Here is a 24,966-nt window from a genome sequence, read left to right on the forward strand (position 1 = left end):
AGCAAACATTAGACCCAGACTTCATAATTCCATATGGATGGATGGAAATTAAACTGAATTTCTCCCAAAGCAACAATTTATCCTTAAATCTATGGTCTTAGAGTACTGCAGAGTGGAAATAACATAAGAAAGGTTACAGAGAATCTTCTCAATGCAACTATTTTCTGTTGCATTCCGTTATAAAGAATGCTGTTGAATACTAATATTTATTTTTACCTTGAGAGGCATCTTTGCATGTTCATTTAACAGGGGTACATCAAATACTAATCTCCTCAGCAAATGCTGCATCATGGAAGGCCTCAACTGCCTAAAAGCAGACAAACCATTTCAAAAGGGTGTACCAGCACATTTTTATGTAAATAACTGATAAATATATTAAAGCAACATATCAGTTCTATGCCATTAAAATTCTTCAAATTCATTAAATAGTAAGATTTTACTTGTGTCACAGTGTATACCAAAGAAACTATTCTGAACAAGATACAAACCAAATGCTTCAAAGAAGCCAAGAAAGTATCTTATCTACAGACGGAGAAAAGCACGAAAAAAAGAACTGAACTTTGGTAATGTGTACTGGGATCACCATGCCCATGAAAAAAGGATATAATGTTAATTTCTTGTAATGTATCTCAATGGCTCTTAAAATATCTTAGAAACTAATGAAGACATAAGAGCACTATCTCTTTTGATGTGCTAAACAAGACACAGCAGCGGTCACCAACTGGAAGGACAGAAGAAATTGTTATAGTATGAATGTTAGAATGGCATGGACATTAAAGCTTTCCAGATAAATAGTAAAATCTGGTCAATCTGGTTCTTAGCAATGTAATATATATATAAACTGGTCAAATATGTCAAATATATCAAATATCAAAATTTTCTGATATCAAGTATCATCAAACACGATATATTTTTTACATATATTTTTACAGTATTATAATATAATTGTCTGTCATTTCTGTGCACATTTCCACATTGTACAAAGAAAAAAAAAGTCATGTTGAAATATTAAAAAAAAAACCCCAAACCAAATGCTCTGGTGAACTGAAAGCGTAAATGTTAGCTTTAATTAGAACTTGAATTCCTATTTGTGTAGTCAGCTTATCATAATTGAGCCTGTAGATTTATAAAAAACTGGATAATAACCAACTGGTTTTGACCATGCAGACACACAGACAAAATCTGTCCCATAGCTGTTCAGTAAAGAGACATAACAATACTAGTCATTGATTAGGATTTCAAATGGAACACACCATAAATAAACCTCTACATAGAATTGTATAAATTACTGAATATCAACCACAAATCTGTCCAGCTAAAAGTATTTAAATGGCAATTCAGTGTCTGTATAACTCTACAACTCCAGAGTTGCATACTCTTAGTTAATCATCAAGGTTTTAATTTAAAAGATTTGGTGATAGCAGAATAACTGAATGAACGAGAACTGAGGAATAACTGGTGATTAAGAAAGCTGCAATTGAATACAGTATCTTAAAAACTATCATAATCATCTGATGAGGAAAAAAAATATTTAATTATGTTACTGGTGGCATAGTTCTGCATTCCTGTATTATAAATATAACTGATTACTTTATCACTTAGCACTCCTGTACAGGCAGGAGTATTTTCTTACCCACAGATAGACAGCAAACACTCTTCAATAGAATCTCGCTGAGCTTTGGTAAGAGAGCATCCCTTTGAGAGTCTGTACACAGTGTGTAATAAGGAATCGATGAGGGAAGCATGGTGCTCCGTGCCAGCAAACAGAGGGGCACATCTGGTCAAGAGAGGCAAGACTGCTGTGCAAAGGTATCGATTCAGAGCCAAAGCCATATCCGTAGCACTTAAAGCAGCCTATAAATTAAATAGGACAGAAATTACACTTGTTTCATCAGTGTTGTTACAAATTAAAAGTAATTGTTGATTTTGTTTTGCAATTATAAAGGGGGAAATTTCCAGAAACATGGAAATGAGGATACGATACCTACTGGAGCTAGATGCCTAGCTTGTTCTCCTGCTTTTAAAGTCTATAGATGGCTTTTGTTTTGTTTTTAGTGAACAAAAACAGTAAATGCAGTCATTACAAAACAAAACACTTTTCAAGATTATATTGAAGAATGTCATAGTTGCTAAACAGAACACTCCAAAATCAGGTAATAAAAGTCAGTATCTTTTTGCTATGAACAAGGCCAAGTTGACGTGAGTTAAAAATCCGCACCTGCTCTTTCTTAAATATCTGGCAGAAAAGGACCTTGGGGTATTGGTCAACAGCTGCACATGAACTTGTGTCCAGGCGGCCAAGAAGATTGATGGCATCCTGCCTTGTATCAGCAACAGAGTGGCCAGCAGGACAGTGACCATTCCCCTGTACTCAGCACTGGTGAGGCTGCACCTCCAATCTCCAGTTTTGGGTCCCTCACTACAAGAAGGACATCAAGGTGCTGGAGTGTGTTCAGAGAAGGGCAACAGAGCTGGTGAAGGGTTTGGAGTACAAGTCCTATGAGGAATAGCTGGGGGAGCTGGGGCTGTTTAGCGTGGAGAAAAGGAGGCTCAGAGGAGACCTTATCACTCTTTACAACTGCCTGAAAGGAAATTGTAGTGGTGTGTCAGTCTCTTCTCCCAAGTAACGAAACAGAACAGGAGGAAATGGCCTCAAATTGCACAAGGGGAGGTTTAGATTAGATATGAGGAAAAAATTCTTCCTTGGAAGAATTTCCTTTCTTGGAAAGGGTTTTCATGCATTGGAACACGCTGCTCAGGTAAGTAGTGGAGTCATAATTTTGGAAGTGTTCAAAAAAATAAATATATTCAAAAAAGTGGATATGACACTTGAGGATCTGGTTTACTGCTGAACAAGGTGGTGGTGCTAGGTTGACAGATGGATTTCATAATCTTAGAAGTCTTTTCTGACCTTAACAACTGTATTATTTATTCTATGATCCTAAATAACAACACCATTATTTCCAGAAATAAATGTTGACATAAGAGGTCAAATAGGAAAACCAAATTCAATGTCTTAGCCCTCATAATAGCTCTCTAAATCTAAGCTTTCTGGATCAAGACAGCTAAAAGAAATTAGATGGAAATAAGACTCACAGGGAAAGAAAAAAAAAAGGCAGCAACATTGAGGTAGAACTAAAATAGAAATGTAGTCATTTTCTAAATAACAGTGGAGGTGTCCCTAACAAATGCACAGAGATGAACACTTTCTGTCTATTTCAGGAACGTAGCTCCCAGTCACATGCTTCATTGGCAGGTCATCTGATTTTTATTCCATAGCACAAGCTCAGAAAGTCTCCTGGGGAAAGGCACTGCATCTTTTATGGATATGGGTATCAGTGCAAGTTCTTAAAAAGTGAGCATTACACTGGACAATGCATCTTCAAGTATTATCAAAGCTCAGAAGCAACACACAGTTCAGACAGCATTTGAGAAAGGCAGAAGATGTGAAGACATAAAAAGTGCTTTTTCAAGGGATGAAAAATGTTGTAGTGCTCAATAAGATAACAAAACCAAAAAAAACCAGACTGAAACCCTTACCGTATCTAATGAGGCAGCAGCACGAAGGTCTGGCAGAAAGCCAACTTCAAGAAGGTGTAGAAGAAAATCCTGGTCCTCAATTCCATAGACCCTGTCAAGGAACAAAACCATGGCTGCCTTGTGATCTGGGCAAAACCCCGCAGACATGTCAGGTTCCACCACAGTACCATCTAAAAGGAAGAAATAAAACTTCAGTGACAGGGATCCTCCTCCACCAGCAGACTAGGCAGTCATGCTGCTACTTATCAGAGCTTTCGAGTCTCTGTTAATACCTAGGCATCTTCCCCACAGTTTTGTTACGCAAAGGCAACGTATTTGTAATTAAATGAAAAAAAAAGCATAAGATAAATTCTACCCATAGTGACCTCAAAGTCCCTGCATAGTTTTCTGTTCACACTTTGTATATTAAGGGATTCTTAACAGTTGATATTCTAATATGCTAAGTACCTAAAGCATAGTAATTAACCTACATAACTACCTACTTCTCAGCAGAAGCAGATGGAAAGTAAAAATTACAAGAACTCTACATCAGAGATCCTGGAAATGCAGCATTGGTGAGCATATCTTTAATGTATGACAAAGAATTAAGAATGTGCTAACAAGTCATATATATGTCAAAACTTTCAAAATATCTGAAAGGAATTCATTGAAATATTTTAAAATCTTGATACTTTCATTTCGGAAAGTAAATAAACACTTCTGCGTGTATGAGCTGTAGTCTGCTACTGAGATCTCACCTATAGGTCTATCCATATTTGGATCATAAATAAGTAATGGTTGATCTTATCTCTTCAACTGCAACCTATTGGAAAATCTTGTGCTGTGAGTCTCTAAACAATCCAGGTAGCATATATAATGTTTTCCCTCCAGACACACTAAAAGCAGATGTAATCCCTTTCCCTTTTATATAGGTGCTCACAGAGCTCCCATATTGCAATCAATTTTATATAGGCAGAAAACACAAAGAAATGCATTCGCCTATGTATGTCACATCTATCTCTTCAGCATAGTTGCTGGAGAACAACTCTGGTGTCTTAGTAAGGTCTGCTAGAAACAATTGACAGGGTTAGAACAGCAAAAGCTAAGGATTATTTTATTGAGAAATGAGGCTGCAATATTTTAAAATAGTTCTAAAACCAGAAAGCATGCATTTTAAAATTTCTTTTTAAAGTTATAATAGATTTTCATAATTCAATTTAACAGGATTTACATCAGTAATTTAAGGGTACACAGAATTGTTGACTACAGCATGCATAAAGATTTTTGAAACATGTATGAGGTACACACGATCTGTCTTTTAATTCGTATAATAAATAGTTGAATTTCTGTAATATTTTTAAATGCTGAAAAAAGCATGGGTGTCAATATGTCAATAAATTGCAAATCATAAGACTAGGATGGGAGAAAAAATGTAGAACAATCTTACCCTTCGCTATGGTTGGCATGTGGAAAGCAATACTGATTACTCCCACCAAATCTTCGAGTGGAATCAAAGACCGTAGAATTGATCTGATTCTAATGGCTTCCCCTTTACCAGCATGAATTAGCTGATAAAAAGAGAAATAAAAATTTAGCAAGATCATCTTTTTATCTTCTATACAAAAGAATAACTACTCCCAACATTGCATGATAATTAACAATGTAAATTTCATGCAGTCTGCATCGATTTGCTGTAGTTTGGATGCAGATGCACAAAGTCTAAAAATCTACATGTTTGCTTATTAAACAAGACTAAGCTCATGGAAAAGTTTTTATAGTGTTTCTAATTCTTTGTATCTAATGCCTGAAATAGTGACAATTTACCTTTGAGAAGGTTTGTTGGTGTGAATAAAGATTCTGAGATATTGGTGTATACGTCCAAGTATAATGCTTACCCCTACATTTTAAAAGAATGCCTTGTAATATATATATATTTTTATATATATAATATAAAAAATTTATATATAACATTAAAAGTCTGTTTAAAGTAAGTATATGAAGAGTAAAACTGTAGTTTATAAAAAATAAATCACTGTACATCATCACAACAAATAGAGACATTTGAGGAATTTGGTTGTCACAATGGACAGTCAAACCAAAAAAAAAAAAAAAAAAAAACAACACCAAAAAGCAAGGGAATAATTCCTTTAAAAAACCAGCTTCTGAATATATTTTTTTCCCTTGCCAATCAGTAGAACGCATCCTGTCCACCAAGATACTATGTAGCCATACCACTGCTTTAATACCTGATAACACCATACTGAGAAAAAAATGAACAGCAAACCAGTGAGCAGTAAAACAACTATGCCTTTGCTTTCCAGTGCATGAAGACATAAAACTTACATGCATTTCAGGGGCACAACGTCCTAAGAGATCAATCAAGGCAGCATAAAAGGTCATGATTGCATTTCCCATGTGAATAGTGTCATCTTCTTGTTCTTCTATTTCACTGTAGTTAGTTAAATGTTACAACAAATAAAAGATTAAAAAAAAAAGAAAATTTTTAAAAATACTAATAAATAAAGAAATTCTGCTCATATGTGTAATAGCTTACAGAGAGTGGCTTCTGTTAACAAATGAACTTACGGCAGACTAAGACAGAATGTATTTTGTTCCCTAAAAGATAGTAGCAACATCTCCATTGTAACCATTAGTACCACTTAGCTGTGAATTTTTGCATCAGTGGACTGACTCTTAATGGAATGAAAAAGAACAAACAGAATTCTAGAGATGTCTTAACATTTAGAGAGAGTTACTTAAATTAACAGTGCAGAGGAAGCACTGTTTAGCAAAAGATAAATCTCTGCCCTACACAGAATCCAAGGAAGAATCAACTGGTAATTCCTGTGTTAAAACAAAAAGGTCATTTCACATCTAAGATTACAAAACAAATAAACAACTATTATGGCAATGTAAGCAATTCTACTGCACCTACAGGGTTTTACTAGATCCATTACTTGGGGAAGGTCCATCTCTTGTTGGATCTTCTGATATTTGTATTGCCTCCTCCATGGCAGCAAGCAACCCATTGCCTCCTTCTCCTCTTAGAGCTGGACCAAAACACTCAGGTCGGCGAATAAGCAGTCTGACTACAACATTAGCATTCTCCTCCACACTCTCTCCTACCACACAGAACAAATATCAAGATATAAGATTATATCGAAAAGAGTTCTGAAATATAATCAGAAAAAGGGACACAAAAGAACAGAATGCATAGAAACTTTTAACTACAAAACTCTTTAAATATCACAACAAAGTTACATAAACACACATGCACCTCTATTACTGCACTAAAATAAAAAACGTGTATAAAATAAAACGTGTTTTAATTCAAAATTAAATAAAGCCAAGGACTTAACTATGTAGTAAAGGATGTTTAAAGCATCACTGAAACTACTGAATTTTGGAAAAGATTCAGTCAAGTGCAAGGGTTAATGAGGGGACCAGTATAATTGTTGAACACTCAAACTGGACTATCTAAATCTTCATGAACCGATAGGGGTTTGGCTCTGTATCTAGCCTGAATTTATCACAAAATGATTTAGGACTCTCTGCTCTACTTCCAAAGGAGATTGTGGGCATTTCAAAACCTAAAGCTGGATCCAAAAAATGGGGCACAGGTTCACAGGACCCTAGATGCCCATTTCACAAGTCATATAAGTTAATGTGTCTTAAACAATTCTACTCTTTCTGCAAGTTCTTTTAATTTACAGTAACTTATCAAGTTGGCTTGTATTACTATTTAAAATTACAAACTTATTTGGATATTAGAGGAATTTATAAAATGTTTAGGCTTCTACTCTACCATTGCAAAAAACAGCAAAACGAAGAAAATCCAAATATCGTTCTCCTTCAACTGGATTCCATCCGATGTCCGGGTAGCCCTTACAAATCAACAGAGGACAACTCTGCAATCCACATCCAGCCAAGTAGCGAACCACCTAAAAGCAAGGTAAGATAAAAAAGATAATAATTGTGAAAAAGAAAAGTGCATCTTCAAAGGGAAGCATCCTTTACGTTGTCAGGATATGGTGTCCGCAATCTCTTATCCCTGACAAAACCATATCATGCTTTGGGCAAATCAGAAGCGCACTCTCTTTCTTAGTTCACTTTTCCAGTCTTCTCCTACTCCTGCCATGAACTGCAAGACCTACTTTTCTCAATTCCATCATTTATCTCTCTAGAATTATGCTTTGCAATTTGTTCTCTCATTTCTCTTGTAACTTTGAGCGTTACAAATTATTCAATTTTGCAATATTCCCCAACTACACACCATCCATAATCAAAAACATATCTTTTCTTTTATAAAGAATAAAAGGTCTACTCTTTTATTTTAACCATTCATTTTCACTTGATTTTTTTTTCCCCTTTCTTTTTCAAACACACAGCAGTAATGCTCCCTGTAATTCAGAACTATAGGCTCAGTAGTAATTTTTAGTTGGCCCTTTCCTTTCTGACCTGTAAGAACTGTAAGCATAGCCTTGAGCCAGTCTGGATGGCTTCTTCTTGCCGAGCACTTATAAGAACGGTAAGACTGAAAATATCCTTTTAAACACACATGGTCCATCTTCCTATTCCAATAAAGGAACATCTGCACTTATATTACTCCTGACAGATGTCTTCCTATGAAGATTAAATCATCTCCAGAATCTGAGGTCTTCAAAAACAAATTGGATACTGCAATTCCTCTGTCTTGCTTTTCTTAAGAAAGAGTTTTTAATGACTACCTTGAATCTGTCTTTCCATTTCTTAACCTGCTTTTTTTATCCACTACTGACAGAGTAACTATTATTCTATTCCTTCTTGCAGCAACAATTTACATATACTACACAATTGTTACAGGTTCTCTTTTTTATTCTTTATTGTATTTTATTCTTTAGTGTAATTAATCCAAATTTTGTCAAACTTTTCTGAAACAGGTTTAAATGTTAAGGGGAAAATATAACAGATATAGGCAGATATCTCTATGAAGATTTGTCATATGTTGTAACAAGTTGGCACAAAGCTCCTAGTAACCCCTACTGTATTATGTCACCATTGCATGTCACCATTCAAAAGAACAACAAAGAAAGATTTTAGCAACAAAGTTCTGTTGGGTATGGACTCCACTACTGCAAAATTAAGAGCTGCCCTTGAAGCTATTCCTTTTGGCTACAACTGTATGTGTAATCACCACAACCTCAGTTCAATTTTTCAGACCAGCAGAAAGAACAAACAACCAGATTCTCAGTCTTCCCCTGAAAAGTACCAGAAACTGCCATATAGTCTTGGATTTTGCTTACTCCAAGAAACAGGTATCTTCTCCTCTCTACAGGGGAAGAAAAAAAATTTGATGAAGAAGCTACCAACCTTCTCCAGATCAGGCTCCCTTAAAGCCAGAGCAAGTTCATTGTTATCCATTACAGACGCTGCAGCAACATCTAAAGGAGTTGATCCTCGCATAGAGGGAGAGGCTGTTAAAATAACATTTAGATTTAACAGCAATTTAATAAAACTCAACAAATTCTCAGGAAATGCGTTACCATTTTTCTTAATAAGAGGCAGCATTTTGTCATTAGTTAGCACATGATTATAAATACATAATTTATACTTCTCAGTTTAAAATATCATCATGCACTTGAATGAAATTTGATACTGATATGAAATGAAAATACAATATAAATGTTCAAGCTAGAAACAACTTGTCTTATACATGCCTGTTCTCATCATATACTTTGTTTTAAGATTGCATTCTAATTTTCCTAATTGACACAACTTTGTTTTGAGGAAAGTGCAGTAAAGATTTTATGTCTAATACACAGACATGCCACCAAAATCCATTGAAATAGAAAATATCTTTAAGCTTTAAAACATAAGATTGTAAGGTGTGTATTTCTTTCAAAAATGGCGGTAAATATAGCATTAGAAAAATCTAAGGTTTTCATAGTGACACTCCAAATACATTTGATTTGGGCACTTCCTCTTCAAAAACATTTTGAGTTTATGCTTCTGTCCTATGCCTTTACATTAACACATTTGTGATCATTAAAAAAAATATCATGGTGGTTCCTAAATACTTATATATTGTCAATTTCAAGTACTAAAATGAGGATAAATGTATTCCCTCTACAACATTTCAGCCAAGAAAAGGAAAGCAAACATGTTAAAAAAGTTTCAAGGTTCATTTCTGGGCATCTAACCATGCATCTAATCAAGGAAATGAGTTATGTAGTTCTCCCACTGCCATAGGTGTATATTGACCAGTACACATAAAAGAGTGTAGGGATGCATGCTTCAGCAGTGAGAGGTAAGCCTTAATGAAATGCTGCCAAAACATATTAATGATTCTCTTTGTCAAAACAGGAATATATTCTGTTCCTCAAAATGAGCCACTAACCACTAAGTCTCTCTGAATGTTCAGGCATATACTACAAAGTGTACTAAATTAGCTCAACTTAATGCTACTGTCAGGGGAGTTGTTTGGAGTCAGAAATACAGTTAATGAAGATATTTTGCACCGGAAAAAGTAGAAACTTGAATACAGAGTGAGTAAACAGAGGGATGCAGAAAAATACTGGTGGTTTCATATATAAATCAGCAGGAAATTTTAAATTTTGTTTTAATACTTACCAAGGCCAACACTGCTGTTTTCCAATAAATAGCTAAGATGATCAAACATAGCTTTTTGATTCTGCCTGCTGATGCGGCAAAAATAACATAGAAAACGACAGCAGTTTGCCACCATCTTTGGGAATGCGATTTCCTAAGAAGCAAATAAAAACAGAGTCAAGTTCAAACTCTAAGACAGACATATAACATGCACAGGATCATTTACGTAAAGCCTTTTAACATACTAATATGTAGGTGTTGTACTCCTTGCCCCTCAGGAAAGTTAACTGCATAGGTTTCTCACTGGAATCATCAGGACTTGCTCAGGTAGCTAGTAACACCTTAAGCCTCAAAGATCAAGGCGTAAGCTTTAAAAACTGAAGCTGAGATCACCCACAGATTCTAGATTCAAACATGAAAGAAAGTGAGTACTCAGTTTCATAGACTAATACTGAATTGTTTTTTTAATTAGTTAATAAAAAGATCTCCCCTTTAAAACATAATAAGTATAGAAAGTGCTACAGTTTTTTCTTTAAAGCATCTGAAATTACAATGTTAATAATACCCTCCTCTGGAATGGAAGGACAGATTCTTCTAAAAAACTTAATCAACTATTATGTTAATGGAAATTAGTAAGAGATTGTGATCCCAGTATCCCCAGTGACAGCTCAGTGCCTTATAGGAAAAAGCTTTGAACAGTTCTATTCTAAACTTTCTTCCTTCTAACAGTGAATTGCTTTACCTTGGATTCTCCTCCACCAAGCACATTTACCATCACTTCCATGACAGTCTCATGCATACCTAAAGCTCTCATGAGATTTGGATGTTGGTAAAATACTTTATTATTCATGATGTCTCTACAGGAAAAGGAAATAAAAAAATGTTATGGACCAGTAGTTTACCTATTATGTAATTTGCAAAGCTAATTTACTGTGCAATTCTTCACCACCTCCTGAAGTAAAAAACTACCTCAGGGACTTTTTCCATTGAGTTTCAATCTCTCCTGTCTATTTTTCTATGCACATTGTGGAGGAACATGGCCTTTCTTTTTCCATATTATAGTTACTGCACTAATTACCCCTTGATTACACTGGATTAGGAGACTCTTCTATTTTCATTAGAAATTCCATTCAGATCTAACATTATGTTCTGACAAGAGCATCATCAAAACTGCTATATTATTTTAAATTTTAAATTCAATTACGCAATATTTTTTGACACAAGTTCCTTTTTAGATTATTAAGACCTTGAGACATTTGCTATCTGCCATGAAAACCAATAAAAAAATCCTAGGGGAAAGAGATATCCAGCTATTTTCTAAGCATCAAAACTAGAAGCTCCACAAATATTATTCACGAGTTACTGTTCAACAGAACTCTTCTCTTCTACATATTTCATCAGAACAGATTTTCATATTTAAAATCAGTCCTTAAGATCATAATGTCAATATTTTCTTTGACATCATATACCGAATAAAAATGTCTGGTTTAAAAAGTAATTAAATTTCTAAAAACTATAATTAGTCTTGAAATCAAATACAACCCATAAATAACTGTGAAGGCAATTAGGTCATGGGAGAAAAGGATTAGCAGGTCACTACAGAAAATACTGTTGGCAACTGTGCAAATTTCAGTGTACATTTTAAACAGTGTTTTTTTTTCCTGACCTAAAACTCCTACACTCAGGCAAGGAAAATTCAACCTTTTAAAAGAAGAGATGTGAAGAAGAGTATTTGACAGTATCAGAGTTTTTGACTCCCAGTAACTTTGCTCCTAAAACCTAAACTTCATATCAGGGATGATAGGCCCTGCCTCCAAAGGCAGTCTCATCTTTTGGCACTAATGCTTCATGCTTGGAAAAAGACCTCAATGCTATCAATCTTCCAAGACATTCTAAACTCTTTTTGTCTGCAGCAGCTTTCTTTTACAGAAAGCAGTACAGAAAGTCAGAATGTTACCTGAAGGGCTGGCTAGCAACATTGCCCTACTTTGCAAATTACATCTACTTTCAGTGTTCTGTTTAACTGTGAACTGTACTATAAAATGTCTCCCTTAGGGAAAAAAAATCTTAACAGCATTTCTGAGGAAAGTGAGTTTTAAAGCAGCAATGAGTAACACTTCCATTTCTCAGCTGAAAGAAAGGAATACCACTCACAGCAAAAAAACTGGCTTTTCTGAATAGGTGTTTGAGCTCAGGTTAGCCTATAGAAGGTACAAATAGCATAGCTGTATAACCTACAAGCTAAACTTATAGAGACTTATATAGAGACTACCATAAAGGTGACAGGAAGAGGTAGTAAGAACACTGGCTTAACTTACACCAGGCTTTACATAGCAGCAAAAACACTGCTAACATTAAATAGATTCAGAAAATCTTGGTTCTTAATTCACAATAGAAAATGCTGAGGAAAAAAAATGTGTAAGAACTAAACACAGAACATGACATGAAAACCAAGTCTAGTAATCACTCACCCATTTTAGACTTCATAAACTGAAGTGAAATGAAACATTTTCCATTTGTATAAAAAGGTAGATTTGGAAATGCCAGTACTTTGTGTCTCTTGACAGATGCCAGACCCTCCCTTTTGCCAAAGCCTTAGCATGAGTACACCAAAGATTGCAACAACCATGAAACATTGATGAGATCTGCTGGCAACCTAAGAAGTAGGTGTAAGTATTTCACACAACAAAAGCTTTGCTTCTGCTTGCATTCCTGGCATTCTTTATATAATGCTGTCTTTGGTTCTCATTGCTCTTGCTGACTGGAAATTTCCAATAGATCACAGCTGATGCTTAATATCAAAAGACATCTCTTTGAAAAACGTCAGAGAAAAAAACCAGCCTCTTTCCTGCTAGAGGCTATCATGTTTGCTTTACTGTTTTCTCCATCTGAGCTTTTTATTAGCCTATACTTCAGTACTATTAATCATATAATTAGGATGAATAACACTGTGTGAACTACTTCATAGCTCAAACTTACCATCTATATTTAGTGCAATAAAAAAGATGGCATATGTACAGACTTGGGTAGGCACAACTCCATTAGCTGACTGCTAACGGAAATTGCATGTGTCAAGAGCCAATAGTCAGTGCATTCATAAAAAATGGATAGTATTCTTGACAGGATTCTTTACAGCCATACTACTTAAAATACAGTAACAAGATAGATTCTGATATCATAAAATATTACAAACATGTTTTCAACTTTTCTCAGAATCTTACAGAAGCCAACTGCTTCTCCCCCCAAGTGATACACATAATGCTGCAAAGGCTTTCTCTTACAACTGAGGATACTATACAACTGATAGCAGTGCCTGCATTTACATCCATATTCAGATTGAAACTTCGTATACAACCTTGGCCATAACCATACAGCAAATCACAAAAAAAGTCTGTAAATAAAGAGAAGTTACACTCCCATTATTTACCCTAATCCACGAATCATAAGCTTCTCCTCTTCCTTCCCCATTCTGACACTAAGCAAGGAACGGATTTGGCCAAGGGATGCCAGAAGATTGATGGTGTCTTCCACAGACACGCTATTTATGGTGTAGGTCTTTGGTAGGGCTCGAACCAGGCCACCAATACCATCATACTGGCGATGTAGCAATACAAACATGGCCCTCACTAACTCCGGGTCTTCTATCACTGACTCCTGGGCCCAGCGCACCATCGTGTCTGAAATCAACTGCTGGAGAGTAGCTGTGAAGAAAATAAATAAATCACAAAATTACCATGAATTGCTCATCTCCCTACTGCTAATCCCTCAGAACTCACTATGCAACATGAATCGGAATGAATTCAATTCCTAAGAAGCACCTTTTTCTCAGTATTTCTTTAGCAGACTATCAAAGAAAAATAAAAACCACACAAGAGAAGCAGGAATATCTCAAAACCAAAAGCCTATATTTAAAATTAAAGAAAACACAAAAAATTGTGAAGGCATACTAGATGTTCATAAACTCACCAGATTTATTTCTGTATGCTTTCAACATTTTTCTATTAATATAGGTCTGAGGGCTTTTTTAGCCTATTATGAAGTAAGGCTGAAAAATTATACTGGTAGTATATGTAAATGATATATTATTTATTTACATGTCTAAGCTCTGTATCCACTCAAAGTTTTATAACATATACAACAAAATAATTTAACTTATTCCTTTGCCAAAGAAAAAGGCCCTTCAAAAGAACTAAAGACACTACAACCAAATAAATGGCAAATCATCATTTGCATACTTCCAGTTCAGTCTCTAATGAAGCAAGAAACCTGCATTTTCTGGTGTCACTGATAATCTTTATTAGTTGGGATATATGTATGTTTGGGAAAGATATGTTAATATAAACAACCTATATAATCGCAGTTCAGATAATTCTAGGTTAACTCAAACTAATAAACAAAAAGAGAAGTACTTACAGGAAGATACTGGAGAAATAGGAGTTCACAGAAGAGAGAATGTTTAACAAAGAAGAGAATTTGTGCTAATACAGGGAAAGGGGAAAAGAGAGTAGAAGTAATGTATTTCATTGCTGCTGTCCAGGCACCGTACTATAGGTGTTTCCATTGACACAGTGTCATTTTATTCATTTTTTAAGAATAAAAACACTTTTAAATTAAGGAAAAAGATGAAATGTGTTTGGGCTGATATTTTCAGAAGGACTGAATATAATAACAAGAAAGGACACAATGCTAAGCTTTTTGGGTGGGGTTTGTTTGTTCTGTTTTTTGGTTTTTGGGGGTTTTTTTTAATAAAGAATCCCAGGAGCAGACAATCATTTTGCTCCTATTTTCATAACTGCAATACTGCATTTCACCTACCTGTGGGTCTGGTTTTTTAATATAAGTCTTTCTACCAGTATAAGACAGAGAGAAAATCAGGTTTTATAGAGCTTTTATGCTTATTACAAGAAAAAAAAGGAAAAGATTCATCATCAGATTCTGCACGGGCCTAGCCTCTAATTATCACATAAAAAATAAGGACATTTGAAAGTGCCACATACCACAAAAAAGGAAAAAATAGATAAAAATAAAAGCAACACTGACAAATAAAAAGATAAATAAAATTTTAATAGTCAGTTGGCACCAACAGCAGAACTAGGATGCCACTGGCAGTGATTCTTTTCAAGATAGAAAGGCAGAAAGTATCAGAAAAAATTACAGAACAACAGTTACAGTCAGCAAATCTTGAATTTTAGGTTGGGTGGGGAGGCTTCTGCTAATTACAGTCTAATTGCAGAGTTTTATTTCATATGGTAATGTTCATGCAAATACTGATTTGAAGCTGCTGCAGCTGAGGAAGTTCTCATAAATCAGGATCTTGCTACAATTATTAAGTCTGCACTAATTCTACTAAAAGCAAGATACATTCTGAAAAATGTATGAGTCGACAAGGATATGGGGCAAAAATGCCAGTAGACGAAATTTTCCACTACATCCCACTGGGAAACAAATCTGCCTATAAATCCATCTGTCCCTGTTTTTAGTAAAGCTACAAACTTTAAGGTGCACAGACACTTCACTAAAAATACACCTTGTTTTGGCTGAAAACGTGTGAAGAACTTCCTGGTCTGGTTCTTTTGCCTTTTGGAATTAAGTTGCAATAAACTGATTTAATTTTGCTTACAGGATGTCTTATCATCATCATCAACTGTCTTCTCAGCTTGTTTCTTCTTCAGATATGTAACTTTTTCCATAAGGTATAGGAGGCGACCCCTAATGGTTGAATCACTGTTGCCATCCAAGGTTCCATCTTCATCTAGTTCAATTCCTGAAATTAAAATAAAAAAAAAAAATGCACAAAGTAGTGAAAGAATAAAATTTAGCAAGCTACAGAAATCTTATGTGTACAAACATAATTGAACTGAACTGTTGTTCTGCTCTGAGAGTTTTATATGGAACATGTTTAAGCAGCATTTGGAACAAGTATAGAACAGGCATATGTGCCAAGCAGGAAAGTGCAGATAAGGATCAGATAACCTTAGTAATTTAGCGTATAAATTGTGTGGTGCTATACCTAAAGCATACACAAAATATATTTCCCCCAGTATTCATTTTGCCATAATAACACTGATGCTGATGTTTTGGACATATGTAGCTCAGAAGTGTAGATATAGTCCCTAGAGATACAGTGTGGTTCAAGTAAAGATTTCTAGGTTAAACATATAAAAGAAGTGAAAGTATAAGTGTTACAACAAATATACTTTCCAGTGATCAGTCAGAAGAAAGAAGCCACCCTCTTAATACAGGGCTCTTTCATGACATTACTATAACAAGCTACAAAAAAGCAAAAACAATTAATGCGAGAATTCACAGAATCACCGACCAGCTGAGTTTGGAATGAGCGTTTAGAGTTCAGGCTCCCAGCTCAAAACAAGTTCAACTAAGCAGGTTACCCAGGACCATGTGCAGTGAATTTTGAGTATCTCCTAAGGTGAAGAGACTCCACAACCTCTGTGAGCAACCTGTTCTTGCGTTCCATCACCCTACAGTAACAAACTGTAACCAACAAGTAGAATTTCCTGATTTTCAATTTGTGTCACTAGACATCTCTGAGGAAAGTCTGCCTCAGACTTCTAAACACCCCCTGCCCGACAGGTATTTATATACATTGATACCATCCCCCTTTTGAGCTTCCTCTTCAAGTTAAACAACCCCAGTCCTCTCATTCTCTCCTTGTACAAAAGATGGCCCAAGAATTTAACCATCTTTGATGACTCCTCCCTGGCCTCACTCCAGTATGCCCATGTCTCTCTTGTACTGAAGAGCCCAGCTTTTCTACAAAGCTGCTTTTTAGTTTGGTCACTAGCCTGTCCTTGCTGCAGGGGTTATTCCTCCCCAGGTGCAGGACTTTATACTTCCCAGTGCTGAACTTCAAGGGATTCCTATCAGCTCATTTATCTTAAACTTATTGATTCATGCATACATTGCAGAGGAATTAAAAATCCTGACCCATACCTATTACTCACAATAAGTAATAAGTAATATAATAATAAGTCCGAGTACAAATGTCATTCAACTATTTTCTGGATTTTTTTAGTTTCCAAAACAAGTTCTGAAGTTAAGGGTTTTGTGGAAAGTTCTTTAGCAGTCTTGAATTTTATAGGATGTTTCTTCATGACATAACATCAGTCTTCTCAATTTATTGCATTTGGTCCTAGTTGTCTGATTTTTTTGCTTTAGGTACAGTTCCATTTCTATTAAAAGTTATTTTGTTACAATTTGTTGTAACAGAGCAATTGATGCTAAACTAAAAAATGATCATCAGTAACTTCATATTACACACCAAATCATATTACAAAATGTTTTGGATGGCAGTCTCCTCAACCAAACTAATTAACAGTAAAGACACTGGAATGTCTTATCAATTGGAACTCAGAGATGGTCTGAAATTACCCAAATGAAATGTCTGTCTTCCCACAGTTGCACTATTCCCTGAGCTCTAGTTGTACTTTTTTGATTTGCAAACTTTCAATACATTGTCTCTCAACCATTCTACAAAACGTGAATCCCTAAGTAGTGGCTGACTAAACAAACATTTACTTAGGATGGGTAACTTTTACTTATTTTGCAATATATAGAGTAATTAGTTCTGCTCTATGATAATTCACCCTCTGACCCACAAAATTAATTTTCTACTTGTAGATTATGCAAATTCCTATTTTCCCCCACAAGAAAAGAAAGGTAATGAAAAAAACTGTGTTAAATAATTTGAACAGAGGAGAATGATGGAAAAAAACTAAAGAAAAATGGAAAAATCAAAAAGATAAAGCTTGTTTTCCTTTCAAATGTTTATCTAAGTTATTTATTTCATCTGCATTTCCTGTTACCAAATACAAGAAAAATACTGAAAAGCTGGAAAGCATCCAACAATGACCCACTGGTGTCTGGACTGCTTGTCCTATAAGGAGAGAATGAAGGAACTGAGTTTTTCAGCCTGCAGAACAGATGCTTATGAAGCAAAACATACAGCATTCCCTTACAGTTTGACCAGATAAGGATAAAACTATTTCCTTGGTTTTAACTACAAGTTAATTATCTTTATTTGATAATATTTATAATTTGTATAGTGTAATTTGCAGACTATTCAGTTTATGTTTCTTACATAAAATTACTTACAAAAATTGCTTCTAAAGCTAATATAATTTAAAAAGTAAAAATATTCAGTGACAAGACTTACCACAGTGTGTCATTAGGTCTTCATGGAAATCCAAGAGTTGATCCCGAATTTCTTCAGGGCAAGGACAATCATTTTTATCATCTTTAAAGTTCAGCAGCATGTTAATCTTAGAGAATACAAAGAAAAGACAAATTACTGATCTCCAAAAGGAAAAACTTTCAAATCAAACAGAACTCTGCAGCACAAAAAGCACATAAAGTGCAACAAGAAAGAAACTATGAATTGTAAGCTGTACCTGTTCTTGAGGAGGGGATCGAAATTCTTTTGTTTTTCTAGCTGTCAGAGCAGCGGACATGTTCAAGGCCTGCATCACTTCATTGTACCGGAAGCGTTGATTCTCTTGAAGCTTGGCCACAAAATCATCAGAAAATGCTACAATGGCTTCTATTCGGTGTCGTACTTGGCAGTCACACAGGTACTGGAGTAGATGACACATCTGGGAAAACAATATTGTAAGAGACATGAGTTGGCAAACTAAGAAATATCTTCTGCATATTATGTAAGTAAGGCTGGATTTCCTACAGCAACAGTTACTATCAAATAAAGCATCTGGAACACCTAATGCTGTTATTTACTACATGTAAAGCAATCATACACCAGGACTATCTGGCATCTGCAAGAGATTAATGTGCCTCAGACATAACTAAAGTTATAAAAGAATGGATTTACCTCTTTCTGCTAGGGAATTTCTTTTCTATTTGGATTCATAAAAATGAAGAATTCAATATTGATGGCATTGAGCAAGTAATTCTTTTAATAGTTGCTTGATCTATGGTGAGCAAGTTTACGTCAGAGATACTAAATCTTTTCATTTTCTGTCAGGAAATTACTTCTCTATTTAACTAAAAAGTTTAATTTCAAAATGCTTTATTCCTTGAAAGACAAATTACCATGTGAAGAAAACAGGAACAACCACTATCACAACAGTATTTTTACCTGTAATTTAACAGGTTCTGGAAGTTTCATCTGAAGGAGTCCTTCCTTTGGCATTTGCTCCTCTCTGTTTTCTTCCTCTCCTTCTTCTGACTTGAGCTCACCTGAACTGAACTCCTTCTCTGAGAAATCAATTTCGTCCTCCTGGCTCATTGCTTCTTTGAAAACCCGGGGCTCAATCAACTTCAAGATGTGTTTCAGATCCTCATTGTGGAAGATTCCCATAATTAGAAGGGTATAAAAGAGCTTGATGAGAGGGACAAACAGAAATTCTGTAGAACCTCCAACTGGATCTCTGACATGGAGGCCTCCCTCCTGGACAGCTTCAGTCAGCATCTCCATGGTTTTGGCCTTCAAAATTTCCAGAGGGAATTCAGGACTGAACTGAAAGCATTCACTGCTAATGCTTACAAAACTTGGAGAGGAAAACTGCATTCTTGGCCTTAATGAAGTGCTAAGTCCTATACCAGGAAGGCCATGTTTTTTGTTTTCGTCAGGAAACAAAGTAATACTCTTGGTCTCATCTGTCATTGGAACTATAAATTCATTATTCATCATCAGCCTGGCAGTTGCATAGGTATTGAGATGGATGTCAATGAGTAAGTCATAATACCCGGCACGTAATAATCCTGGCATGTATTTATTCTCAATAGCATAGAGGAGCTGAGATTCATCCACATGGCTACACAGAGCATGGGCCACTCGGTTGTTGCCTAAAGCACAAACAGCTGAATACAATCGGAGGGTATGGTAGTGAAATTTCAGCAATTCTTCTTGTTCTGTCAGCTCTAAAATATCAATTGTTCTGCAGAGAAGAAAAAAAAATATAGTAAATCCCATATGCATAAATATCTTTTGAAGGGATTCAGACTTCTCCTTAAGGATAATATTAGCACAATATCAGGCTTTTTCCACATTTCAGCTTTCATGTGAGAAACACTGTCAACATAAAAATCAAGGACTAATAACAGAACTTAATCTTACATTTATTCAAGTCACTCCTAAATTCATTACTTTAACTACTTTCAGTGGGGAAAAAATCCAAATTATTTACTTAACACAGAACATTTCTTCATACTATAAACAAGAATTTACGCAACTGAAAAATAGGGTTTTAAAACTAGTTTGGGTTAAGATATTTATATCAATTACTGGTTTTAAATCTGGGGTTGCAAAGTGGCAACAGACTGATCAGTTCATTTGAAGAGGGTTCAGTGCTGGGGATCTTTGTTTGGAAATCTTACCTAACTTTTCAGTGACTTGGTTTTCAGTTTAGGCACTGGCAAAATGCTCAGACATTTGGGTAACAAGGAAATCACAGAATTAAATTTCTTCAATTTTTTTATTAAATTTAGGAAAATTAAAGCAATGGAATAATTAAATTGGTCACAAATCTTTAAAAATCTCTAAAAACCAGATTTTTGCTTATTTTGCAGATTATCTTTAATAATTTGTAACAGAGTTTCTTTCATTTTCATTGCAAATCTGCATATACTATTAACATGTCTGGAGAGAAATTGGAAGAGGTTGGAAACAATAAAAGAAGGGAGATTTTAAAACACTGGAAATTAGGATATTTTTTAAGATTAGTCAAATCAAAACACACTGTCTACACTTACATGTGATATAAATACAGATAAGACCTTGGGCCTTTCTTACATATTGGCATTACATGACTAGGTTCATAATCCCAACATAACTCTGATACAGTACAAAACAAACGCCAACCTGTTTTCCTCAGGAATATGAAGGGCCATAAACTGCAAAGGATTCAGGCACTGTATCATCCAGCCCTGACGTTCACTGATCCGAGAGACATCCACCTTCAAGAAGTGGTTTGGCACTCTGCTCCAAAGCACGTGAGTCAGAAACTGAACATGGAGACGTGGAGGACATTGAGACACAGGGTTTTTGTGCTCACTTTTGAATAAGCCAGCAGATAATGGCATTACATTCTGGAAAATTCCAATGAAAGAGACAATCAGTTTCACCATCTTTACCAAAAAGTGCATTTCTTTTCCAGAAATACACTCAACATATAGTACAATAGAACAGGAGATCAACATTTTCACTAGTTTTTAAAACAAGCTAGGAGCAGTTGCAAGATTAGCAGCAAGACAGTATTTTCCATGTTTGGTTTTAAAGAGCAGCTAAATTTGAAATAGAAACCTGACTGCCATATCTGGTTACTTCCTCGGACTCCACTTTTCTTTTACCTCTTCTGATTTCTCATACATCCAAGTATCCAAAGCAAGGTAGCAAATTCAGCTCAGTTTTCTTGTGTTCTATCTGAATGTACTTTAAAATTATTTTAAAACACTAACAAAATTCTTCAGATACACCAGTCATCCATGCTCTGTTTGTAAAATTGAGAGATTTGCCTTACCAACCCCAGGGATTTTATTTCATCGTGAAGGACGAGATTCAGAAAATTCTAATCACTTTCAACCCTTCTTATTCAATGTACCGTATTTTAAATTCATCAAGTATATAAAACTGAGTTAAGAATAAAAATAGCAATAATGCAAACACTTGGAATCATAAAAATGTGCCCAATACCAAGAATACATTGCAGGAAATAAACAGCAAAAATAAAATAAATTTATTTGATACAATTTATTAGCCCTAAATCTGCATAAAACCAAGCATTATTTACCTTTATTCTTCCCAATTCAAACTGGAAAACATTGGGACTTGTAGCTTGAGCAAATACAGCAGGAAACAACTTTGTACTTGGTTCAACCTAAATCAAACAAAGGGAAAAATTATTCCCATAACAGTGATGATTACTTTTTCTTACAATCTTGTACTAAAGCCTCTAATGATGCAGGCTGAAGATTCTGTTTTCCCCCTTCCCACTGCAAGACATCATCAAAAAATCCTTACCTGATAGTATGTGCCTAGTTCCTTGCCATTAGCTGTGAAGGTCAGCAGGCCACTGGCAGCATCAACCAAGCAACCAATCTCCAGACCATTATTATTACGTCCTTGTCCAGGGCTCAGGCTCTCTCCTGCGCACACCATATAGCAGTTGCTGCGTTTTATACTGAGTGTCAAAAGATAAATTTATTTATGAATGGTGTGCAAAATTTCTGTAACAAACTAAGAACAACCTTGCAATGGGTCTTGTGGCTGAAAACAGTGGATCACATCCTAACCACTGCCAAAATTCAATGAAACCTGGATGTCATAACTGAAAAAAACAAAAACTTAAGATGACAATGTATGAACAAGTTCAAATAATTTGTACAATACCAAAGACAAAACTGACTTTGCAAGGTAAGGTTTTAAATCATTTAATGTTAAGCCTAACAGAAAGCTTCTGCTATGCATAATAAAATGAAGTGCTGAGAGGAGCTGTTGTACTAATTTTGGCCTCACAAGTCAATATTTACAGGATCATAATTTCAAACTATATAGAAAGATGTACTGTTTTACTTTTCAGTGCCTATTGATTTGACTAGATCATTAGCCCGCTGTTTCTTCACAAGCAAGTAGAGGTAACAATTAAATTAACACTTTTTCATACTACTGCTTTTTTAATTATTTTTTCTACATTGATCCAGTTGCATTAAATGGGGTGGATTTACACCTTATAAATTGCTAGTTTCTTGTATGTGTATAAAATATTGATTTTTCTAAGCAAATTCTAACCAACCTCTCATGAACCTTTCCTTTTTCATCTCCCAGTGTAACTGTGACGGTACGCACTCTGTCCAAGTCAAAGCTTGTGTCGTACTGGTGAAAGTCTGATGTAATCCAGCCCACCCAGACATTAGCAGGTTCTTGACCAGGAAATATTCTCACTGAATAATAGTACTGTTAATAAAAAAAAATCATGGTATCAGATGTTAATATTTGTTCCCAATGCATCAGTTTCATTCAGAATTAATTTGTTGCTCTAAAATCTGAAGACATGTCATCTCTTCAGAAGTAGCATAGGCTTGTTCAAGTGCAATTCAAGTGTAATCAAAGCAACAAAAGGCTATAAACCCAAACCAAAATACAGCCAACAAAATGTGCATGTTAAAACAAAAAAATAGAAAATATTAAATATGCAGTTTATATGCCTGTATTAAAGGCTTCTGGATCACAGCATTGTAAGCTGTATTTCTATAGCGACTATAATTTTTATACTGCAGGTGACTCAGTTTCTAGCACCTAATATCTTTTAGAAAGAGAAGAACACATCCAGAAGAGGAGTATTTGTTTTCCTTCAAACATTGGGGAATAAGTGCTTATGGAGCTGATCTTGTCAGAGAAAGGTCTACAAAACCTGCACAAAACTTTCACTGGGAATTCCATTAAATAAATGTTCTGTAGAATTAGTAGAGATGTTTTCAAATGGTCCTGAACACTGACCAACTAGTTTACTGTACCTTTTCCAATTTATTCCATTGTTCTATTTTTTCTTCCTCTTTTATGTCTAGTGTTATCAACAATAGTTTCAAAAATGGATTAAACTAGTTTATAGGTTTTCATTTGGAAATGGTTTCAGTCTGGTAATCAAATCAAAATAAAAGGAACAAAACAGTCTCAACTTGAGTAGAAGTTCAGAACTACCACAGACATTTAAATTGAAAATTAGAATGTTTCTGAAATTCTTACAACCGAAAAAACATGTAAGTATTAAAAAAAACCCCTAAACCAAATAAATAAAGAAACCCCAAACAACTAAAACATCAATCCTATATTACAATACCGTGGAAGTTTGCATCAAATAATCGTAGTCATCCCTATCATCTGCTAACACATCCTCAGTAAGCCGTGCAGAGTGACTCATGCTATAATCTGGCTTTGTCCTCCTGAGCATAAATCTGCAATAAAAAAAGTAAAATCAAAATCTCTATTAAAAGCTCAATCAAAAAGGCAAATTATTCAGAAAAGAGAAAGAGACAAGCTCATTTTTAAAAGCACTTAAATTAATTCTGACCTTAAACCATATATTCAAAAGTTACTTGACTGGTCTGCCAGACTTGAGCGGCATTTTCCTCTACTTTGAGAAGCAGAAGGGGGAGGGGTGGGAAAAGGTAGCAAGCTACTAACCTTTGTTTAAGACGTGAGGGCTTTTCTTGAACATAATCTTTATGGTTGTTTAACTCTGGTTTTGTGGCATCTTTTTCTCTTTCTGTCCGGTCAGGAACTAGATGACCATGAGCAGTTTTCATTAGAACCTCAAAATCAGAATCAGCATCATAATCCTCCAAGTCATTTTTTGGGCCAAAAAGACCAGAGCCTGGTAACCCTCCTGCAGCTGATCTGGAGAACACCTCAGCACATTCAATGGGCATGCTTAATCGAAAAAACATTACATCTGTTTTACTGTTCTGTGAACCAAAGGACTTCTGTGTGACCTTCAGACAAGGGCAGCTGTCTATGGTGCCATCAATTCTCATCACCTATGAAACATAAAGATGTAGCTGTTTGGAAGCTTATGCTTTTTGTGCCATGTAAATATTCTATTTATATTTCTACAATAAGCATCCATGACTTGCAAAACTTACAACAGTATGCTGTCAACAGTCTAATGCATTGTAATCCTGTGCTGACATTTTGAAGGGAAATAAATACTATGAGGAGTGGATGTTTTTGTTGCTCCATTTTTAAATTAAAAAGAACAGTCACAAAGAAATTACCTTTCTCATCATAACTCTTTGCAACAAAAATCCAACTCTGCCCAGAACAACACAGACCAAGAAATAAAAATCATACATCTACATGTGAAAGAAAATAAACTGTTTCTTAAATACCAC

The 24,966-nt window shown here is 35.2% G+C and overlaps 1 protein-coding gene across 2 annotated transcripts in view; it reads right to left on the bottom strand.

Moving 5' to 3' along the window:
• Window positions 1-24,966, bottom strand: part of RYR2 (ryanodine receptor 2) — a 391,308-nt gene that overhangs the window by 112,353 nt on the left and 253,989 nt on the right. For both annotated transcript variants that reach the window (XM_032102227.1, XM_032102226.1), the window contains 21 exons: window positions 24,260-24,612; window positions 23,916-24,030; window positions 22,872-23,032; window positions 22,100-22,259; window positions 21,870-21,956; window positions 20,942-21,168; window positions 19,217-20,018; window positions 18,516-18,716; window positions 18,281-18,386; window positions 15,728-15,871; window positions 13,535-13,808; window positions 10,850-10,964; window positions 10,129-10,261; window positions 8,869-8,972; window positions 7,325-7,460; window positions 6,455-6,641; window positions 5,863-5,968; window positions 4,967-5,087; window positions 3,541-3,710; window positions 1,634-1,854; window positions 217-307 (listed from right to left, as the gene is read on the bottom strand). In XM_032102227.1, the coding sequence (XP_031958118.1) occupies window positions 217-307; window positions 1,634-1,854; window positions 3,541-3,710; window positions 4,967-5,087; window positions 5,863-5,968; window positions 6,455-6,641; window positions 7,325-7,460; window positions 8,869-8,972; window positions 10,129-10,261; window positions 10,850-10,964; window positions 13,535-13,808; window positions 15,728-15,871; window positions 18,281-18,386; window positions 18,516-18,716; window positions 19,217-20,018; window positions 20,942-21,168; window positions 21,870-21,956; window positions 22,100-22,259; window positions 22,872-23,032; window positions 23,916-24,030; window positions 24,260-24,612 (4,014 nt within the window). The remainder of the gene's footprint in view (window positions 1-216; window positions 308-1,633; window positions 1,855-3,540; window positions 3,711-4,966; window positions 5,088-5,862; window positions 5,969-6,454; window positions 6,642-7,324; window positions 7,461-8,868; window positions 8,973-10,128; window positions 10,262-10,849; window positions 10,965-13,534; window positions 13,809-15,727; window positions 15,872-18,280; window positions 18,387-18,515; window positions 18,717-19,216; window positions 20,019-20,941; window positions 21,169-21,869; window positions 21,957-22,099; window positions 22,260-22,871; window positions 23,033-23,915; window positions 24,031-24,259; window positions 24,613-24,966) is intronic.

The sequence above is a fragment of the Corvus moneduloides genome, chromosome 3 (genome assembly GCF_009650955.1).
Source record: "Corvus moneduloides isolate bCorMon1 chromosome 3, bCorMon1.pri, whole genome shotgun sequence".
NCBI lineage: Eukaryota > Metazoa > Chordata > Aves > Passeriformes > Corvidae > Corvus > Corvus moneduloides.